Source organism: Sander vitreus, chromosome 7, assembly GCF_031162955.1.
Source record: "Sander vitreus isolate 19-12246 chromosome 7, sanVit1, whole genome shotgun sequence".
In the NCBI taxonomy this organism is placed as follows: domain Eukaryota; kingdom Metazoa; phylum Chordata; class Actinopteri; order Perciformes; family Percidae; genus Sander; species Sander vitreus.
Window position 1 is genome coordinate 20,146,079 of NC_135861.1, and position 21,896 is coordinate 20,167,974.

At 40.3% G+C, this 21,896-nt stretch overlaps 1 protein-coding gene and 1 long non-coding RNA gene across 5 annotated transcripts; one reads left to right on the forward strand and one right to left on the reverse strand.

Annotated features, from left to right (window-relative positions):
• The first annotated feature begins 1,209 nt into the window (after nucleotides 1-1,209).
• On the forward strand, nucleotides 1,210-21,867 carry uckl1b (uridine-cytidine kinase 1-like 1b). 4 transcript variants are annotated; one of them, XM_078255196.1, is made up of 15 exons: nucleotides 1,210-1,516; nucleotides 9,834-10,027; nucleotides 10,623-10,729; nucleotides 11,699-11,869; nucleotides 12,428-12,499; nucleotides 15,566-15,755; nucleotides 15,953-16,014; nucleotides 16,914-16,930; nucleotides 18,853-18,951; nucleotides 19,076-19,169; nucleotides 19,631-19,693; nucleotides 19,787-19,909; nucleotides 20,253-20,360; nucleotides 20,454-20,610; nucleotides 21,375-21,867. In XM_078255196.1, the coding sequence occupies exons 1-15, from the start codon at nucleotides 1,479-1,481 to the stop codon at nucleotides 21,452-21,454; spliced, it is 1,575 nt and encodes a 524-aa protein (XP_078111322.1). In that variant the 5' UTR covers nucleotides 1,210-1,478; the 3' UTR covers nucleotides 21,455-21,867. The 4 variants fall into 4 exon arrangements, with proteins under 4 accessions (XP_078111322.1, XP_078111320.1, XP_078111321.1 ...); XM_078255194.1 differs by lacking the exon at nucleotides 1,210-1,516 and adding an exon at nucleotides 4,082-4,508; XM_078255195.1 differs by lacking the exon at nucleotides 1,210-1,516 and adding an exon at nucleotides 8,136-8,375.
• Nucleotides 15,597-18,612, reverse strand: LOC144521013 (uncharacterized). The gene is made up of 2 exons (XR_013502277.1): nucleotides 17,469-18,612; nucleotides 15,597-17,099 (listed from the first exon to the last, which is right to left on the reverse strand). It is a non-coding gene; the product is annotated as an uncharacterized LOC144521013 (long non-coding RNA).
• Nucleotides 21,868-21,896: the final 29 nt, after the last annotated feature.

Consider the following 21,896-nt stretch of genomic DNA (forward strand, 5'->3'; position numbering starts at 1 on the left):
TTAAAGGCAGAACTCCTTTGGGCCAGTTTTAGGAAAACTGTTTAGTGCATGCTGGCTCACTCCCACACCTAAATGGAAGGGAACCATTCTTGATTAAATAATAACACGTCATTTTTTTTCTATGACATGCCCCACTGTCAAATGTGAAAAATGTTTTTTACTCAAATGTAATTACATAAATTAATAACTTTGCTTTCATAGTTACACAAGGGTTTCCCAGTGTTAAGAGTGTGTGAGGTATTTCACAATTTCATGTTGGCTTTTATCATTCTAATGTAAGATGTATTACGATGACATTGCATTGTACAGATGCAATGTCTAACAGCAGTACGTATTGGACTTCTTTAGTTGTAACTGTATCATAAAATCTAGACATGTTTTTTTTTTTTTTTTATTAAATGCCACACACAAAAATGTAATAACATGTTTATGTTTGTAATAAAATACCAATAAAATGATAAAAGTCAGTATTCAGATCTAAAATCCCACACGTGGTCTGTTTCACCTCACCCGTTTCAGCCATAGACAGTATATAAGAATGGACCAACAGATCCCGTTGCTCTGGACGGAGACCAGTGAAGGCCATTAGAAGCACTTTTCCGGTGAGCGCTGAGCGTTACTGCGCAGCCTCCAACTGAGAGAGACGACGTAAATGTGACGTGAGCAACCTGTCTGAAAGTTGTAAGTCTTCTGGTAGCTGTGCCAAGAGAAATCTCAATCATTCCCAATCTTGCAGAGCCGGAGAGCGTAGGTATATGTAAGGAGATAACATGGACACAGGCTAATTATTGCTAACTAAAATGCTAGTTAACATTAGTAATTAAACGTAAACAGCTAATGTAAGTCGAAACTGCCTGCGAGCTTCTCTTGTACTATACAGTAATTCCTCTACTATGCGACAGTAGGTCGCGTGGTTATGACACAATCGTTAGCCTGTTTTTACAAAAACGTCTTCTACGGAGCCATAACGTGAGGTACAATGTAATGGAGCCTTTTATACATTGTTGTGTTTCTTTAGAAATAAACAATGGACAAATAAAGTATTTAAACGCTTTAAATGTAAAGTTATTCGCTGTCAAAGTGACGTCAAAATGAATGGCAGTCAATGGAATGCTAACGTCAGGTGATCGCTTTGTAGCGTCAAAATGGCGCCATAGGAGGTTCGAGCTCTGAAGCGAAGCTTGCCCCCTTGGTTTCAGCTTTGGGAAAGGCCCTGCTGTTGTTGTGTGATATGATTCTGGAAATGCTACTCGCTGTAGATCGAAAGAACAGAAAACATGCATTCTGGGTCTTGGAGTCCATCTGGAGGACCAATGCTTGTAATGCCTGGGACGCAATCATTACAGTCTATGGACGCAATGGTGAAATCAAATACGATACGCCTACAAGCCCATGATGCCTCGACTCTAAGCTAACTCTACTCTCAATATCTGATTGTCAAGAGTAGCGCCGTTAGCAGGGAAGAAAGGCTCTCAAAGATGGAGAACGAAGAGAGAACTTCCTCTGTGTCGAACAGGTAAAACGGTTAAAATGTTTGGTGTTTTTTGGAAACCATTGACTTTCGATTTTCGGCCTACCTTTTCTAAAAATGTCCACTGTCAGTTGGTTTAAGCATCTTTACGGAAACACGAGCTGTCACCCTGTGTGCCTGCATGGGTACAGTCCTACAGTCAGTCACTGGAACAGTTATGATACCTTATAGAAAAGCAACATGTCGCTGTAATGGCAGCCAGGAAGTTACAGTGTAATTGTTAGATTATTACAGATGTCATATTAACGCAGAATACTTGTAGTCCGTCGTTGTGTCCACTCTTTCACTTGGTTATAACAATTGTCATATTTTGCACGTGGTGCCCTCCTGACATAACTTCATTTTCATCTTCTCAAACCAGGAAATCACAAGCCTATTTAAAAACACTACACGTCACCTCAAATATGTTAACGTTCATGTAGCGGGTGTGGCTAGAGAGAGCTGAATAAAGCGGTAAAAGACACATTTAATTGAGCAGAGGGGAAAAAGCATGATATGGTCTTTTCTGCTGGCACTTCAGCATCAGTAAAATGCTCATTTGTGACAAACAAATGCCCCCTATCTGGGAAAATACAAGGCTACAGAAAAGGATAACATTTGATTCAGGTGACTAATACTGTAGCTGAGTAAACATGATGTCATACTGCAATATTGACCCAGTTAGTCCGCTCTCTGTAACAACCTACAGTAAAAACTAGCCTTAAACTTGGTACCACCCTACTACTGGGCCACAAGAGGGTGTTGCTGCATTGGTCTAGCCAATGAGGGTAACTTCCTGTTTTGGTAAATTCACTAACCTGGTTTCACAAGCATTAAAGTTCTACTCGCATGATTACATAATGTACACTTGTTGATATATATATATATAGCTGCAAACTCAAAGAGATATTTAAGGTGGAGCTGTGAGTTTACACACAACCTAGTGTATATTTTGATGATGTGAAATTGGCAAACATTTGCACACAACTTACACACATTGCTTTAAGTGGGTCAATATAATGAAATCCAACACAAAAGTACCACAAACTATAGCCTAAAAAATTTCCAGATAAATCAACACCTCTCTGACAGTCAGAATAGAATTTAAACAATATACTGTACGCTTTGCAAAGCGTTTATTTAGCTGCATGGTTATGGTTAATTATTTTGTCCACCCTAAATACATCTACTTACATAAGTCTTTCCTAAAATAGATAAGCATTTAGAATTTGGATCATGTTGAAATATATTGTACCTTTTTGACCTCTTAAAATGTGACTTCCATTTTTTATTTAAGACGTTCAGTTTCTTTAATGATTAAATTATGAATGTTATAACATTTATCTCACTGCACTTATAATATTACACAGTGAATTTCACTTAAGCTCGGGCCTATGACCCTTCTGAATGTCTCTGTAGCCATAGAGAGACAGCTGAATGTTTGGCATGGCAACCAGTTTAGGCTTCTTGTTTCGATGTGGCTTTCTTGCTTTGCAGCTGTCATTTGACTGCAGTTTAAAGTAACCGCAACAGTCCCAAAACTACAGTGAAGAACCGTGTGTCTGTGTCCCCTGTGGTCTTAAGAAGCAAGTAAACCGAAATGTGGTCTTGTCAGAAGTCCAAAATCCAAATATTTGGAAACACTTTAAATGTTGGTTTATATCTAATCTAGTAGCGTCTCTGAGCGATGTGGTTATTGAGCTGTGGCTTGCTCAGTTCTTTGATTTGTTTTCGCTGTACTGGGAAACAATTAGTCCGTCTCCTCTGATCTCTGAGAATAATGATTTGTTTGTCTGTGCAAGTTGTGGCCTGGGAGGAGTGTAAGTGTGTGCATGTGTGTGTTTATGTGTGCATTGCCTATGGGCTGTTCCTTTGTCAGCTGATAGAGCAGTCAGGTAGTGTTGGGTTTCATCATGCTTTTTATTCCCAACCCTTTACTGTGAGTAAAGTTAGGGAGGGGACATTTTTGGGTGTGGGTGGGTGTGTGTGTGGTGTGTGTGGTGTGTGTGGTGTGTGTGGTGTGTGTGGTGTGTGTGGTGTGTGTTTGCTGTCATGCTGACGTCTCCAGACTCTGGTGCAAGGCTCATGGAGACGGCAAGTCCCTGCAGGGGAAAAAGCACATTGCCTCCTTTCTGCCCTTCCCTTCTGTCATGTTCTCTCTCTCTCCATTTCTCCCTCTCTTCACCTCCCCAACAGCCTGAAACAGAGGCGGAGGGTTGTCTTTCAGTTTTTCCCAGTTGTTTATCGGTGTCTCTGTCGCTTTCTTCTGGTCCCTCTTTTACTTCCAGCCACAAATTTGAAACTGACTGTCAAAAACAGACGACTAAAGCTTGGCGTGTGTGCGTGCGTGCGTGTGTGTGTGTGTGTGTGTGTGTGTGTGTGTGTGTGTGTGTGTGTGTGTGTGCGTGTGCGTGTGCGTGCCAAGAGTGGGAAGGTCTGGCTCTAACCTGGTGCTATTAATACCACCTAATGAACATAATCTGTAGGGTAGGTTATCCTCTTACATTTGTTGGTCGGACGACTGAGGGGAGGAGTAGAGAGCAAGTGAAAGAGGAGGGAAAAGCTGAGCTGTAGTTCTACACTGAGTGTGTTCTTTCTACCAAGCTGCAGTGCCTTCTCTCTTCCTCTATTGCTCCACTGAATGGAAGAAACAGAAAGCTAAACAGATGTTTAAAGTTTCGTTTATCATCCAATTTGATTCCCCTCTATATTGCCCACTCTCTCTCTCTCTCTCTCTCTCTCTCTCTCTCTCTCTCTCTCTCTCTCTCTCTCTCTCTGGATGTGTTGTACCAGAGGGCAGTGCTGTTAAGTGCTTTATTGTGCGCGGGTGTGTGTATATATACTGAGTATACCTGTTGGCAGTAATATAGGATTAAAACACAACTTGCGGAGTACACACAGTGGGAGCCTCCCTTCATTTTTCTCCAGTTATGAACTCTCTACCATGTTACTCAGGAGCTCGAATATCTGGCTGTTGGACTCTAAGATCTGATGGCAGGTAAGTGCATTTTATTTATTTATTTATTTTTTTGACTTTAGTGTCCTTTAGGTGTTTTTGCTCTTCCACCCTGAGAGAGGTTTACTTGCATCTCCATAGCTTCTTTCTTCAAAAAGTGGATAAACAGGAGAGACCATAGCAGTCTATAGCTATAGATATAGCCCTCAGTTTTTTGTTGACATGCTTTGGGAAAGTTTGCATATGTGGTAACACAAATTCCGTGCAAGTGACTGAAATAGTGCTTTTGTGCTGACATTGTAATGAAAAAGTAAAGAGTTGGTTAAGTTGTATTTTAGGTGTGTGAGGAGTTTTGTCAGATGCAGTCAGATGCAAACAGTAGTATACAGTTCATTTGTGAACCATTTAATTATTTTACATTTCGTTTTTCAGAAATCCCAACTGAACTAGGAAGTTGTAGTCTCCGTAGATTTAAGGTTGTGTTTTGTCAAATGAATGCCATGTGTTGCCTTACATCTTTGTTGTTTGTTATAGAGCTCTATTTTATCACCCTGTTTTTTTTCTGTCTTTTTAAAGGAGCCATGCTCGTAATTTCGTAAATGCTTTACATATTTCTGTGTTTTGCTAAATGACAATAAAGGGAATCTTGAATCTTGAATCAAAACCCTCCACAAAGCCAAGAGTCCTGGGTTGGAGGAAAAAAGGAACAACATGTATTGTAAGCCCTGACTAGGGTTGTAGAGTCGAAAAATGTCCGAAGGAAGAGAAAGCGTGGGAATTTTGAAATTCTTGCACAATTTGAATAGCGTAGCTTTTAATAGTTAACTTACTGGGGGGGAAATACACATGAAAAGCATTTTTTTGGTTAAAAGCATGCCCATTTAATTGTAGCCATGCACTACATTCAGCAGCTCTTCCAAACATCATTTCCCAGCATTCCATAAAAAAAGGAATTCAGTCAAATTACAACCATCTGCATGCACAGTGCATTCTCCCATCACATGTGCATCTAAATGCTTTCACATAGAATATTCATCTATTTCCATTCATCCTTTATTGTAAAACATGTATTTTTTTTAAATAAACTTACTAAAATAAACTTGGTAGCTAGCTAACTCACCACATGGCACATTGCCATTTATTCCCATCAATTCCTGTTCATTCCCATATTTTCGTTTTTCGGTCAAATGGCCTTTTGAATGGGAGTGCTAGGGGCACTTTTATGCTAGCCTCAAAATAGTCATTTTTAAAACACTAAGAAGGCTCAACACAACATGAAACTTTGCTCGAAGTATCACCAGGGTCTCTACACCTTAACGAAAGCATTGACAACATTGTTTGTGTACCCAGAGTTTACTAAAAAGAAAGGTTTTGAACAACTCACCGTAGCTCTTGTTGTTTCCGGCTGCTACCACCTCGGCAGTCGAAACGAGTCGATATCCGAATGCCAATGAACGGACTCCATATGAGGATCCTTTTTCAACTACGAGGTCAATATTGTTTTTCAATAACGACGAAACAAGAAATAATCCGTGCATTTATATGGAACTAAGCTTTAGGAGCTTTCCATCTGTACTCTCCTCCCTGTTATGTTGCATTCGGAAATCTATTGTTTTTGACTGATAAAATGGCTGCGGCCGGAAACAACAATAGCTACGGTGAGTTGTTCAAAACCTTTCTTTTTAGTAACCTCTGGGTACACAAACAATGTTGTCAATGCTTTCTTTAAGGTGTAGAGCCCCTGGGGCCTGTTGCACAAAAGTAGAATGAAGAAATCCAGGATAACTGAAAAAGCGCAGCTTGACTTAGTGTGGTCCGCTCATCGCGGCTTAATCGGTTGCACGTTTGCCGAGCCAGGATGAGAAGGTGAAGCTATGTCAAGCCAGGTGTAGATAGCTGGGATAAGTGCACGTTCACGGCTTTCTTAAATAGACCACGGTATCGATCACAGATTTACTGATGCAGAAATGGAGAAGACGCGTGCGGCATATCTTTAACCCGCTGAGCAGCAGCTTTTAATGGGAAATTACGAGGAGGTGAAACATATAATATGCAAAAAGGGAAATACGGCTGTTGTTATCAGACAGAGAAAAAAAGCCCAACAGACAATAGTGGACCAACTGAATGCGTAAGGATTTAAAAAGATCTACTTACTAGTCACTCCACATTTTTACAAAGTTGTACACTGTGTTTTAATTGCTTTTAATATGCTTGTTTTATGTGTTGGTTGTATTGCTATGTCTGTTTTTATGTGCTAAATGTACTGGTTTTACTGTAAAGTGTCTTTGAGTAGCCTGTAAAGCACTATATAAATAAAATGTTTTTTTATTTAGTCTACTTTGCCTTAAAAGTGAGCAGAGGGAATTAATGTTCCTCGGGAAATTTACCCTAAGGACTAGGCTTAATTTCAAACCCGTATTCACAATGCGAGAATATGTTTTACAACCATATGCACAAATCTCTATAAGCTATGTCTAATTCTAAATATCTTTCTACAATAAATGTTCATACAGAACAAACATGACTGGCCAAAAACTAGAAAAAGAAGTAAGTGACTTCAAAACACACTGTAAGCATATCTGTAAAACAATATAGCCTATTATTCAGGTTTTTTTTTCTCACTCCCAGATGCGTGACTGCACCAAAATAAAAAGATTAAGAAGCTTTGTGGCATTCTAACACATTCCCACTCCCATCTCGTAAAACACGGACGTTTGGTCAGGTGCCATTGTCGTCGTTATTGACGCTAAAAGTCTCCTTTAGAGTCCGCTGCACGGTGTGGGAGGATCCCCCTCTCCCCCCCGCCTCTCTACGTTGCACGGGGCAAATTTCACGGTGTCTCCGGTGCCAGTGCAACCATTTCTTACCATGTAAAGAACTGCAATAGTAGGATTTACATCAAACTTGTGACAGCAATAGTGACAAGTAATGCACGTTAATAAAAATAAAGCAGAACACATTCAGAAGACAACAGAATAACTCGTTTATTTCGGATCAGAGCGGCAGCTGATTTAACACATCAGACTCCAGGATTAATCTTAGCCCGGCTGTTAGCCTGCTCTGGAGCAGGCTAGCTGCAAAGAATACATCTCCATGGTTACTTGGCTGGGTTTAATTCAATCTGCTTTTGTGCAACCAAATCAAGGCTAAATTCATCCAGGATAACTTGAATATCCCGGCTTAATCCCTTATCCTGGTTTTGTGCAACACGCCCCTGGTGATACTTCAAGCAAAGTTTCATGTTGTGTCGAGCCTTCTTAGTGTTTTAAAAATGACTATTTTGAGGCTAGCATAAAAGTGCCCTCCCATTCAAAAGGCCATTTGACCGAAAAAAGAAAATCTTAAAAGTGGCGATTCCATCCTAAATATGCTTTTAAACAAAAGTTTGACTCGGGTACATTCACAAAAAGACCCTAGGTTGCATTTTGGCGAGAGTTACGCTTTAAATTGTCCAGATGTCTGCTTTTCTCACAGGTACCCTGCACTGAGACCTCTTGACAACCTTTTCGTTTAACAATGTTGCATTCAAAGATGAGTGTGTGTGTTTATGAGTACTGTGACTGTACCCACTCCAGAAGGGTATGATGCAGCAGTCAACTACACTAATCTTTTATTGCACCCTGGTTTGGCTTTAACTGATAGTGGACGAGTGTGCTATGCCTCATAGTCTTAAGTGTTATCTCAGTCAAAGCTCACTTCCTACTCCATCCAAGCTCACATCTGACCTCTTGATACTCCACCTGGGTAGGTGTATGGTCTATAACTAAGTGGAAGCTGAGAGTTGACTGAATAACAGAGAAATAGACAGAGGGATATCCAGGATTGCACTCTTACACAGCTTACTCAAGTTATGGCATCTGGCTTTTTACAGTCCTCACTAGGTGAAGTGTGGATGTCTCGAATACTACAGTAAGTGTTGTTAGCAACTGTTACCTGGTGAGACTTATCACTCTAAGAAACTTGTGTTTGTAAAACAACTAAGGTAGTCTGCACTTGTTTTTGGTGATGCTTCTTGGTGATATTTCTTGTGCTATTTATTATTTATGACTTTAGTGAATTAAAAGTGATAGCTTCACTTACAATGTCCAAGTAGTTTTTTGTAAAGATAATGCACCACAGATACCGCAGACTTTGACAGACTAAACATTTGTAAGAGAGGTCAAGCAGGTTTTTCAAGGGAAGTTGAGTTTGAGAAGCCGGTTACTCAACAAAGGGTTAGATCAGTTCTTTGTATTAGTCATAACACTCAACTGAATGTTAATGCTTATTCTTCTTCACTTTCCTCTTGTGAAAACTCTTGTTCTCTAGGTGGAACAATTAGTAACTTTTTTTGCCAGATACTTTTACAAAAGTCAGCAGATGCAGTTTTTTGGTGTTGAAATGCATGACACTTTTAACTAGGTATTAAATAAATTCCTCTTAGTGGGAATTTAGTCATCAGTATTGTTATTGTGTTGCGCAGAAGATGTGTTTGACCAACGTGTTCAGTTTGAATTGTTCATACAAATTCACTCTACCTGGCTCCCATTAGAGTCTCATACCTGTTTTGAATAAGCTTCTTGTCATTTGTTTATGAGGACCTTTTTATCTTGGTATCTGTCAAAACATATTATTGCAGAAGATCTTAGTCTCTTACCACCACTGTTAGTGTATTGCATGAACACACCATTCAGTTGCACAACTGATCCGAGGCCTGTAGTGTACTTGAAGCAGTTATACAGTACAAGATTGGACAAAGCTCACCCGTTGAAGAGATACTACTAAACATTAACCCACGACAGTAGACAGCACAACACCAGCTCAGTCTTGTTTATTGTCAGTTAACTGGGTCACTTTTTGAAGTCCATCTGCATTTCTATCCTACAGTTACACACTCAAACTGACTGACTGACTGTCTGTCTGTCTGTCTGTCTGTCTGTGTTTTATCACTGGAGAGGAATAGGAAGGAGCTTTTCATTCATTAAAGATAAATTAAATTTGTGTCATGGCTTTCTTGTTCTCGACAGCCTTATTGTCTGTTTAACACCAGCTTTTACCACTGTTCAAATGCAACTTATGACACAATGGCACTAATGAACAGTGGTTGTACTATCGTATGTTTTAGTGTGTAGTTTATTACAGTAAGTTAAATAAAAATCCCTGTCATACTGTGACCACAAGCCATTTTATTGCAGTATATAGCACTACTACAGATGTAATTGTTTAAAATGATGACAAGAAATTGCTCCTTTTTTTTAAAGGTGTATATATACAGTGCTATGCAAAACCAGGAATTTGTTCAGTTCCATAAAATATAAACTAACAAAATGCAACCCAAAAAAAGCTGACAGTGATAGCATGCTTTGTTGTGTGTTTGTTGCTTTACAGTGGAAGTGGGGAGGGATCACTGGACCGGCTTCTCCCCTCGGTAAGCACAGGACTTTCACCCAGGAAAAGGACTACCAGTCAGTGCAAGTCTGAGCCTCCTCTACTACGCACCTCCAAACGAACCATCTACACCGCTGGCCGCCCACCATGGTACAACGAACATGGAGCACAGTCCAAAGATGCCTTCGTTATTGGTAGGACACTTAAAGAGATGCGCGCCGCAATGTAAAAACACTGGTGTTTTCTTTCTTTCAAATCTTTGTTTCATTTAGAGTATATTCTACCATTGCAATGTCATACATCTAAACACATAGTGCCAATACTGTACATCTTTTTAAGAGTGAGTTCTCAAAACTGAAGAAAAAAGCAGCCCTAGACCATATCAAGAATTGAGTCCAAAGTCTAAATCTAAAGATTTCAGTACCTTACTATTACACGTTTGACACAGGAATATTTATGTGTTGGAAAGTAAGTTAACTGATACCCTGTATAAGCAGATAAGAAGTGCCATTTGCAGAAATAAATGGTCACTATATTTACTGCTAATGTGTATTGACAAGCTCATTCAGAGTCGTTATTGGCATTTTGACTGAGTGAGAGGTTGCTGTTTCTGGCTGCCTCTCTACATGCAAGTAATAGCCTAAAGCAACCTCAATGTGCAAGTAATGGAGTGCCCTGTCAAGCTAGCACTAGTACACTACATTCCCATCAGGCAAAGGTATTTTAAAATTACTTTTGCAATTATGTATGCAAACATTACCTAATTTCTGTGTCAAAATTCTGTCACAGGTCTGTGTGGTGGCAGCGCTTCAGGAAAGACAACCGTAGCCAGGAAAATTATTGAAGATCTAGATGTTCCATGGGTTGTACTACTTTCAATGGACTCGTTTTACAAGGTGTGCATGTTGTGCAGTCTGTATAGTGTGTGTCTATTTGCATGCAGCCACCCACCTGTTTATGAATGTTGTAATGTGAGGTTAAGATTCCGGATGCCTATTACTTAAAATTTAGCTTACCTGAATTTTGACATGTTTGTTCATGTTTTCACATCAATCCAAATGCTTTCAGATTCTTGAGATCATCAGATATGTCCAATAAATCACTAGTCTTGAATGACTTCTAACCCTTCAGCAGCCAAAAGGAAGGAAAGAATGAGACTGCGTGAAAGACAGAATAGGATTGCCTTTGGATCCCAGATGGGAAATGACAGTAAGGAGACAGAAAGGATAAAATATTAGAGGGCGGATGAGTTAAAAGAGAAGCACAGTGGTGAGCGAATTGGGGAGAGAAAAAGAGTGTTGGAGAGCAATCAAGCAAGAGCCATCATTCTTGCCCCTCAATACCTCCACCCACTCTCAGGTTATTATAATCCTGTCACAATCTGACAGCAGCGATTCAGGCTGTGCAGAGTAGGAGGGATTTACCACTGGCCTGTGGTACTGACTTGAGTTAACTTGAGAAGGGAGCTGTTCTAAAACTGCCAAATACCAGGTCTGGGCTTTCAATGTTCAACCACCCTGAGGGCGCAAACACACACACCACCTGGTACAGACGTCACAGTGTCGCATGATGTTCTCCTAAATTTAGGTCCCCTAACTTCAACTGCTCTTGAACTGTGATCTGTGTCTAAGTGTTTTTGCATAAGCTTATATAAATTATGTGTCAATCCATTATTTGAGCAAGTGTGCTTTATTGGAATGCATTTTTATTGTGATATGCAAACACTTTTTTGTATCTTAGCAAAAGCCAGAAACTGTGAGACAGAAAGTATTTTGATCAGGAAATCATTTTTTGTCATTTTTGAAAGCATTATTGTTTTGGCACGTTCACTGTAAAGTAATTCTAGCATTGTTTGCGATCCTCAGGTCCTGTCCCCGGAACAGCAGACTCGGGCTGCCAGTAATGACTATAACTTTGACCACCCTGATGCCTTTGACTTTGATTTGTTGACACACACCCTGCACAAACTCAAACAGGGCAAGAGCGTAAAAATCCCTGTCTATGACTTCACAACTCACGGGAGACAGAAGGAATGGGTAAGGATGAAAGCACACACCCAAACACATTGCAGTGCACTTTGTGAGTTTATGAGCATGCCACCTAAGAGGTTTTTAATCTCCCTCGCCAGAGGTTCAGAGTCACACTGCAAATCTGCTACTCCAGATGGTTACAAGCCATTATTGTGATTTCTTGTGTTTATACTTTCTTATCCATTAAAGGGATACTTTGCCCATTTTAAACCAGCTCTGTGTCATCTTTGTGTGGGCAGTGTGTGCAAATGAACGATGTTTGGCTTCCTTCCGTGGTGTCAGCACACGGAGGAGCGGAGCAGCGGAGGTTTGCCGAGATCCACCAGATGACATGAAACGACGGCAGATCTCGGCAGACCCCCGCTTATCCATTCCGTGGGCCATGACGCAGAGCTGGATTTAAATCAGCAAAATATTTCTTTAACTGCAGTTAAACCTTCTCTCATTAGTAGCACCTGTCAAATTAGGATTGGGCATGATGATTGTTGCAATAACTTATGCTGTTTGTATGTACTGTATATGAACTTTGTACTGTAATAATACATGCACGTGTGTCCACCACAGAAAACCGTATATGGAGCCAGTGTTATCATCTTTGAGGGAATCATGGCCTTTGCAGATAAAAAGCTGTTACAGGTAGGGCGAGGTTATTGTCCTCTAACTTGTTCAGCTGGTCAGTTGAATGTGCTGGTGTCAAATTTATTTTTATCTGTGCATGTCGTCAAACTTGTGTTTCTGTGCATAATATGGAAGGGAACATTTTTCAATTGTATTTTTAAAGCACTGGATTTGAACTGATATGTCAGCCGATACAACAGATATATCTGTATGCATCTGCATTTATGTTGGCTGATAAGTGCCAAGAAATTGCAGCACAGAAATGCCAGATATGTTTGAAGTGAAGAAAGATACTTTGTCTACCAGAGAGTAATGACAAGTTTATTATTCAGCTGTAAGTTGTCACTTATTTAACAGATTTATCCTTATCCTTACCTATTAGTTCCAAATTGATTGACAGGTATTTTCATACACAGACTAATACAAGTTAATGTTTTCAAGTGTTAAAGATGTATTATATGGGATGTTATTATAAAGCATTGAACTATAATGAGTTGGAAAACAAAATGCTGTTTTTTCATCTACAAGTCTAGAAGTAAAATCTGTTCAATAACATACAGTACTGTACTTTATGAACGGGAATATAGCTGCGATTTAAAACACATTGGCCCTTCAATCGTACTTAATCGTACAGAAGTAGGTTAAACACATACCTGGTGGGTGCTGGCTGACAAAAATAAACAGATTATAAAGATTATTCAAGAGTCACTGCACACTTGCAGCTCCAATTTGATAATTTATTTAAAAAGCTGTGTTTCCATAGCTAAATTGTCCTTATCAGGGTTAATTTTTTTATTCACCAGGGTTTTTCCTGGCTCAGAATGGGCTTCTGGGGGACGAGGACGCATAACAGTTAGCATGATCGGTCCGCGTACAGTAAATCAATCAATCAATCAAATTTATTTATATAGCACTTTACAGTAACCAGCAGGTATCCAAAGTGCTTCACATCTGAAACCAAGAATAAAACCCATATCATACAACATATCATACAATAAAAAGAATGAAACATAGAAAACAGTCAAATCAGAAACGGTTACATAGAAATAAGAGAGGGAAATTGTCACACCACTACTAGGTATTAAAAGCCATTCTAAACAGATAGGTTTTGAGTTTGGACCTAAAAAGAGCTACATCTGTAATCGTCCGAATATCAGGCAGTAAAGGCAATGAGTCTATGTTACCTTATTTGACAGTAATCTATGCATTTTCCTGTTATTTCAGACAATTTCAAAAACAAAAATGTATATTATGCTTGAATAAATGAAACCTAAATTAACAAAACTAGTAAAAAAAATAAAATAAATTAAATTATAATTATAAAAATTATATTAATATCTATCTATAAATTGCAGAAACGTGTGTGTGTGTTGCGCATATCTCTCGAACCGTTAGTCCGATGGATTTCAAACGTGACAGTTCTCTTGCTACGGGCACGAGTAAGTGCAGTGTCAAGTTTGACGTTGTTTGGATTAGAAATGCAAAAAATATCGTTAAATATATATCGGTAAAAGAAGAACACATTGGCTTTTGCCGCTCTAGCCACTGGCCACTCCCCCTCTCACACTGCACACTGACTGAGCACAGCGCAGGACCATGTCCATGTTTAAGGGGAAGGTAACCTGCACATCACACGCAGACGCCACATGCAGAACACTTTACAACAGCGCGGGAGGGGGGGTGTTTGGGGTGTTCCAGCCTTTGACTCTTTTCCTGCTATTGTATTAAGTTGCTGTGAGCTGGCAGAACATTACGTAATCTTGGAGATTATTCCTTCACAGCGCTGTGCAATGCAAGAAAATCTCAGAGTTGAGCAGGGCAGACACATCAGTTTTTGTCAGACTCACCCTGGGTCGGGTTAATTAAGTCTACTGCTAACTTACAACACTAATAACATTACCGTCGCCAAAATACTCCCGCGAATCAAATCCACACTTCACCGTTAACCGTCAAGCTACTAAACCTGTATGGAAATTAGCACCTCTGCTGAAGTGTTAAATTCGTTAACGATCATACGACACAAGACAACGTCTCTCTCTCTCTCTCTCTCTCTCTCTCTCTCTCTCTCTCTCCCCCGCACACACACACACACACACACACACACACACACACACACACACAAACGGTCCAGTTCTGGTGGTTGATTAACGCAGATATGTGCTGATTAGCTCTCATAACGGGCCAGGTGGGTAACGCACTGCCATGAGTCCATGATGCTAATATCTGATTACTCCACATTGTCATTGTGATATTTTGTGATTACATTCTGAATCTGTCCTGTTCTCTGTCAGGTAAATACAGTAGTACAATGTCTTCCTCTGATGTAAACAGGCTATACAGTGGAGTTGCATATTAAGTGGTTTGGGGTCCTTCTGTAAGTAATTTTGGGGTACAATTTGGCAATACCACAGGCCAAGCAATCGCGCGTTCCCCACAGGCACATTTTCAACAGGCACTGTACTGGTTTAAATAAATCACAGGGAGAGTCCGGTACAGCCTGACTCTGGAGATGAAACTGAGATTAGGGCTCATGTTCAAGTTTATGTTTGCTTGTTCAACATTGTTTGGTAAATTGCTGCTAAAAACATTTAGAGAGGATTTAAATTGCTATTTTTATTCTCAATTCTTATCATTTTGGTGCTTGTGATTTTCCTTTGGGGATGGCTAAAACCTCTTTGGGGGGTGCCAAAAATGCCTCTATGCAGGAAAAACCCTCTTCACCAATATCAGACTTATTTCAAGACCCATTTTTTTCTGAACACACTGGTTGTCAAGGGAAAAGAAACATTTATTTTAAGCACAGTAACCTTCAATTTTAAAACAAATGTCTTGACATAATTTATATATCATGACACAACTGTAGGCTAAATTATGCTCCTATGGTTTGACCTAAAAAACCACAAAAAAGCAACAAAAAAAAAAAATCTATATATAGTAAGAAGCTAAAAAAAATATATATATATATATATATATTAAGAAGGTATTTCTAGCTTGCCATTTTTTCCCCACATAATCTTTGTGTGAAAGTGATACAAAGCTTCATGTTCAGCTTAACATTTTTAATGTTTCCTGTTCTCCTGTCAGTTGCTGGACATGAAGATTTTTGTCGACACAGACTCTGACATCCGGCTGGTGCGTCGGTTGCGGAGGGACATTACAGAGAGGGGCCGAGACATTGAGGGTGTCATCAAACAGTACAACAAATTCGTCAAGCCAGCGTTTGAGCAGTACATTGAACCTACCATGCGTCTGGCTGATATTGTGGTCCCACGTGGTGCGTGCATTCTCCACATACATATGTTAATAGGTTAAATATTACCGCACTTAACTACTACTATGATACCAGTGATATAAAAAGGAATAAACTCATTAACTGGTGTGAAATGAGAGAGATAAGTCACTGTTTATTCCCTCCAATGATTTTGAAGTAAACATCATGCCACTTGGTGTTTCTGTTTATCATCCCATCAGGTGGGGGCAACATGGTGGCCATCGATTTGATTGTGCAGCATGTCCACAGTCAGCTGGAGGAGGTAGGAGAGGTCTCACCTATATACAGCCCTAAATACACACACACACACACACACACACACACACACACACACACACACACACACACACACACACACACACACACACACACACAGAGAATGTGCCATGCCAGTGTATATTACATATTAGTGGAGCATTATGTCTCTTTATTCATCCTTCCTGGTGGTATTATTATTATTGTGTTGGTTGGTGTTTTACAAATACAATTTGTTGTATACTGTTGGGATGATTGGCACTCAGAAAGGGTGTAGCTGCAACCAGCCCTCAAATCTTTTTGTCAGTAATTACAAGCTTGATCACTCCCTCTGGTGGATAGAAAATGTACTACACAGATTTTAGGGGAGGATGAATGTGCATGATTGTTTCAGGCTTGTTCAGTAAGTGTGAACAGAATAATTAGATAAGTATTGTGAAAGCACTTATTTGGTGCAAACTAACGTTTGCTAACGTATTCACTCTTACTGTCTGTCTTATTGAGGTCTGACATTTGTAAGTTAGTACTTTACTACTGCTGAGTTACAGCCCTAAGGATTATAAGACACATATTATATACTTGATAGTCATCATCCAATAAGAGTCAGAATCTGAAGCCAAAGCATTGTATTTTCACATTTAGGAATACATTCTGCTTCCTCTTCAGAATAAGCCTTTCAATACTGAACCAGTGTGCTGTTTTGACTTTTGGATTTGTTGTGCATCATGCACTAATTGTCACCAAAGGCACATTTTTGCTCGTGGGGAGCACTTTGTGCCACAATGCAGTTTGCCTTGTTTTCTCCCCACCATACACACACATTAACACATACGCCGCTGATGGACTGCTTTCTCACCCTCTCTCTCCCCACTTCCCCTTCACCCCAAATCCCTCCATGGCTCACAGCGCGAGCTCAGCGTCAGGTAGAGTGGCCTTTATCCTGTCTATCATTCTCTTCTCACCATCTGTCCAGTTCCCCGACTGCTTCAGCTTCTTACTGGGAGAGAGAGGAAAAGAGGCCAGCAAAACCAACCTCTACCTTCCACTGATCTGCTGGCTGTCATGGCACATCACCAGGCGGCACTGTTGTATCTGTAGAGCAAATATGGCTAATTAGTGATCAATCATAAGATTATGAGACTGTGCTAAAATATTGTAAAGAAACCAGCATGGAATAAATATAAAAACTGCATGAATGCCGCTGTCAACATTTAAAAGTCAAACTAAGATCAAAAGTATGAATGCGGTGTAGGGCAGCCAGCAATTAATGTAGAGACGTTGGTTTTCCTTCTCGAGAAATGACATCTTACACTCTTCCTGCCTTCTGTGTCTAAAAATACACCAATGAGTCAAGTCACTGACCCCTCCTTTCAGCATCAGCAAGAATAGGAGAGAGAGTGACTACAACAGAAAGCGAGAGAGAGGAAGCTCTTGCTACAGCTATTGTTGACTATCACATACCTCAGCCACAGAGAAAGTTTCCAATACCCTACTACAAAGCGCTGAGTTTTTCCATTGAATGTCGGCCACAGTATCTGAGACAGAGAGAGAGAGGAAGTGAGCGTGGTGTCTGTCTTTAGACACAGGATGTGCTGTGGCCTGTGAGCTGAAATACCAACCTCTACTGTTCTACACGGTGAAAGAGTGACTGCCGCACAACAGCTTGTGCACCTCCCACGCGTACACACAATGGATGCACGTGTATAGATATAAAAAATCTGATCCAAAAGACTTCTCTCTTTTACCCTAGTATCTGTAAAGATCTTTTAAAGCATGGCCTGTTAAATAATTTCTTCCCTGACTCATGAATAATAACAAAGAGATATTATTTAGCGTAAAATGGCAGTCTACCTCGGTGGTAAGCTCATTTCCGAGACATTTTACATTTTCAAGTCTCGGCTGTCACACTTTTCACTGTGTGTGTGTGTGTGTGTGTTAATCCCTTCATCTATTCATCCACCTGATGTTGTGTCTCTTCTCATTTTTTTTCCTCCTCTTATCTGTTGTTTTTCGTCTTTCTGTGTCCCCTCTGTTGTGATTGTTGTTTTGTCGAAAAACTCTCCCTATAGAGGAAACTTCGCTGGGATATGTGAGCAGATTTGCTATGATTTCTCTTTTCTTTGCATCTGGCTAATGTGTCTCTCAGTGACATCGTGGCTACTGTAGTGTCAACATGACTGCATCACTGTGTGATGTGTAACAGTGTGTCTTTTCCTCTAGAGCCCAGGGTAGACCTAGGCTAACAAGATATCCTATCCTATGTGTATGTGTGGAGTCCTAGGGAATTATTGCAAGTAGTAGAGACCTATCATGGAAAATAACCATCATGCATCTATTTATATGTCACGGTGAAATTTAAAATCCGTATATAGTATTATGTTAATCTTAAAACTGATCATTTTGAATGTATTTTCCATTATCATGGTCTCTGTGCTGTTGTAATTTTCCACTAAAATACTCAACACTGGCACTGTGTGCATTGCAATTTTGTGTGTCTGCTTTTTCCCAAGCAGTCCTACTACAGTGGTTGCACACTACCATTATCAACTTTGCTCAAACTACTACTGAAAAATTATTTGTGATGTCATTTGTTTTTTGCATGTACTTACACGTATGTGTGGGTGGGTGTGTTGTGTCTTGTGTGCGTTTGTTTTCTGAATATGCATACAGTTTGTGTGTGCACGCTTGTGTGTAAACCTGCACATACAGGTATATACCCGTGCAGAAAGGTGTTAATTGTACTCGTATATATGTGTGTTGTATTCATGTGTGTGTCCATCTTCCCTCTTTCCACTCTTCTCACCCCACACCACCCACGCGCTACTATTTGTTGCCGTGGTTACAGGGCAGCCCTAGCTTCTGCACACCAGGCCCAACCCCTCCCCCAGACCCTCAGTGTTCTTGAGAGCACACCCCAGGTCAGGGGCATGCACACCATAATCAGGTATGAGCCAAGAAACCCACATTAACATGTACATCTGTATCCATAAAAAAAAAAAAAATGCAGTATACAGCAGCTACCCTCATTATAAATCTTGCATCTTTCTTTTCCTAATCACCACTTTTAGAAACAAGGAAACCAGCCGCGATGAGTTCATCTTCTACTCCAAGAGGTTGATGCGTCTGTTGATTGAGCGAGCGCTCTCCTTCCTCCCCTCGCAGGTGCCAAACACTGATATACAGTGTTAATTAATTCCTAGCACTGCATGTCTGTTCTGGAATCCTTTGTATTAAGTAGGGCATTGACTCTGAACCTGATACCTGGGCATAGATGGGAGACACGGATAGAAGCTGACAAGACACAGCAACAGAAGTGAGATACAATACATTAGGTTGCCTTGAAATGGGGAAAGATAAAGGTGAATGGAAAAAGAGTAAGTGCTTGTTTTTGCTAAAAGGAGAGTCAGATAGACATACACATAATTGGCTGCAGCATGAGCATGGAAACTTATCGAGTCACCACAATGGAAAGTTTCCATACCTTAACCATGAGATACAGGTTTGCATGACACAAACATACACATGACTGAAATTTGAAAATGAAAGTATTGACTCCTATAGTACACTATAGCGCTGGGTTCAGCATTGTACTGACACTGTTATGATTTTTGATATTATCTCAGGTCCACGTAGTCCAGACCCCGCAGGGAGAGGATTATGAAGGCATGACTTTCCACGGGAAGATGGTGAGTGAACTCCATTTACTTCCTTTTATTTTATTTTAAAGACCATTCAAAAGAGTTTTGTCTCTACCTTTTTCATTTTTTTTTTTTTTTTAGATCACAGGTGTGTCTATCCTGCGAGCCGGGGAGACCATGGAGCCAGCTCTGAGGGCCGTCTGCAAAGACGTCCGCATCGGCAAGATCCTCATCCAGACCAACCAGGACACGGGAGAACCAGAGGTACAGATTTAAAATGTAGCTTATAGGTTTTAGAAGTTGTGTAAAACATTTTAAAATTATTGTCCTACAAAATTTGTATTGTCCTTTTTAAATATGGAAATGTTCAAATAAACATGAGCTTATTCACATATGAACACATTCTTTAGTAATATCTTACATTGAGTTTGCTGCAGCTTGGTCTTGTGGTTTCATCATACTTTTTGCTTATCTACGTGACCTTTCTAGGATATTGTCAGGTTGGGCAATTTCTGCATAATGCCACCCGGGATATAGCTACAGGATGGTACTGGTCTTGTTTATTGGTATTGGTATTAACCCACATGCTGTCTGTAAACCTTTAAAGCTTCATTACCTGCGTCTACCGAAAGACATCAGTGAAGATCATGTGATCCTGATGGACTGTACTGTGTCCACTGGAGCTGCTGCCATGATGGCTGTTCGAGTCCTACTGGTGGGTGCGCCTGATTGTTCACAAGTCCACGTTGCCTGCAATAAATTGCATCCCTCACGTAGCCTGTATTCACGTGTGTGTTTTCATTTTTAGGACCATGATGTTCAGGAGGACAAGATCCTGCTGGTGTCTTTGCTAATGGCTGAAATGGGAGTCCATTCAGTGGCTTACGCGTTCCCACAGGTCAAAATCATCACCACAGCTGTTGACAAGAAAGTCAATGATCTCTTCCACATCATACCTGGCATAGGTGAGTAATGGTGAAAAGAAGATATTCTATTTACGGGTTACCCTGCCATTATACGGCTTAGGCACATTGCTAAGCGTTTTTTGCACACCGCCTAAGCGTATGAACCATAGACTGTATATAATGCTATGAACGTAAAAACAATGTGGAGAGCATCTGGAGGACAATCGGACACACAGGACGGGCGTCCGCCCAGCACATAGCTGCAGCCCACACGTTTGCGAGTGTGTGTGGTGGAGAGAGAGGGGGAAAAAGAGAGAGGGAGGTGTGTGTCGGTGAGTATGAAGTTAGAAGTAACATTATAGCTATGAACGTAGGAGTGCAGAGTGTGTACAGTTGTTTTTGTCACATATTTGTCAGTGAATAGGCCTAAATGCTACGACTCCTTAAGACCCAAGACAAGTTCCAGTCTCTTGCTTGCTACCTTCTGGTTTAAAAAAAAGTGAAGGGGGATAGCCACAGAGCTAGCGACAACTTCAGCACAGGCTTGTGCTACTCCAAGTTTTGCTTTATTGATCTCTCCCTCGCTGCAACCGACAACCACTCAGCTTAATGCAAATAATTGTGTGATTACCTCACTAATATGCAAATGCAATTAGGTGCAAATGAGCGTATGACGTCATTTGCACCGAAGTGCTCCAAAAACCCAGGGACAACCGTGATTTATTGTATTGTATTTACTTTTTTCTCCACATGGTGTGCTTGATCTATACATGTCATCTATAATCTTTAGTTTTAACTGATGCTGATGTTTTTCGTCTTTGCAGGAAACTTCGGGGATCGATACTTTGGAACAGATGCACCCCCTGACTGGAGCGACGAAGAGATGGATGAGCCCAGTTACTGATTGAATTATTATTTTACACAACTTATCGTGTGATTCAGGGCTGTGCCCCTCGGAGGACGTTGTGAGGACATATTCTTTGCTTCTGTTGGGCCGTAGCGTGCATCCTTCAAGGGCCAAACAAGGTGCCCTGAGAAATCAACTGAAAACAGGACAAAACACTGCAAATGTACAGTAAACCTTGTTGGAATTTTAAAGTATATAATTTTTATCTTATGTAAATGCTGTTGTGAAAAGTTGGGTAATGAAGTATGAAATATTTTTATATGTACAATATGTTATTAAGTCAAAATATTTTAGTGTTTAAATTGTGACAATCTCTGAAATTTGCAGGCATGTTGCTCTGAAAAGAGATCTAGCCTTAAGCCGTGTACTGTGGACGACAACTGAATGTGGATTTGCAGTGCCGTTTAAAAGACATCAAGCTTTTAAGTTTATTTACCAC

Bases quoted from the DNA above. Each gene is read 5' to 3' on its own strand.
- uckl1b (XM_078255194.1), top strand. From the start codon at position 4,441: ATGAACTCTCTACCATGTTACTCAGGAGCTCGAATATCTGGCTGTTGG. The intron at 11,870-12,427 runs GTAAGGATGAAA...TGTCCACCACAG, and splicing joins ACGGGAGACAGAAGGAATGG to AAAACCGTATATGGAGCCAG. The intron at 19,694-19,786 runs GTGAGTGAACTC...TTTTTTTTTTAG, and splicing joins TGACTTTCCACGGGAAGATG to ATCACAGGTGTGTCTATCCT.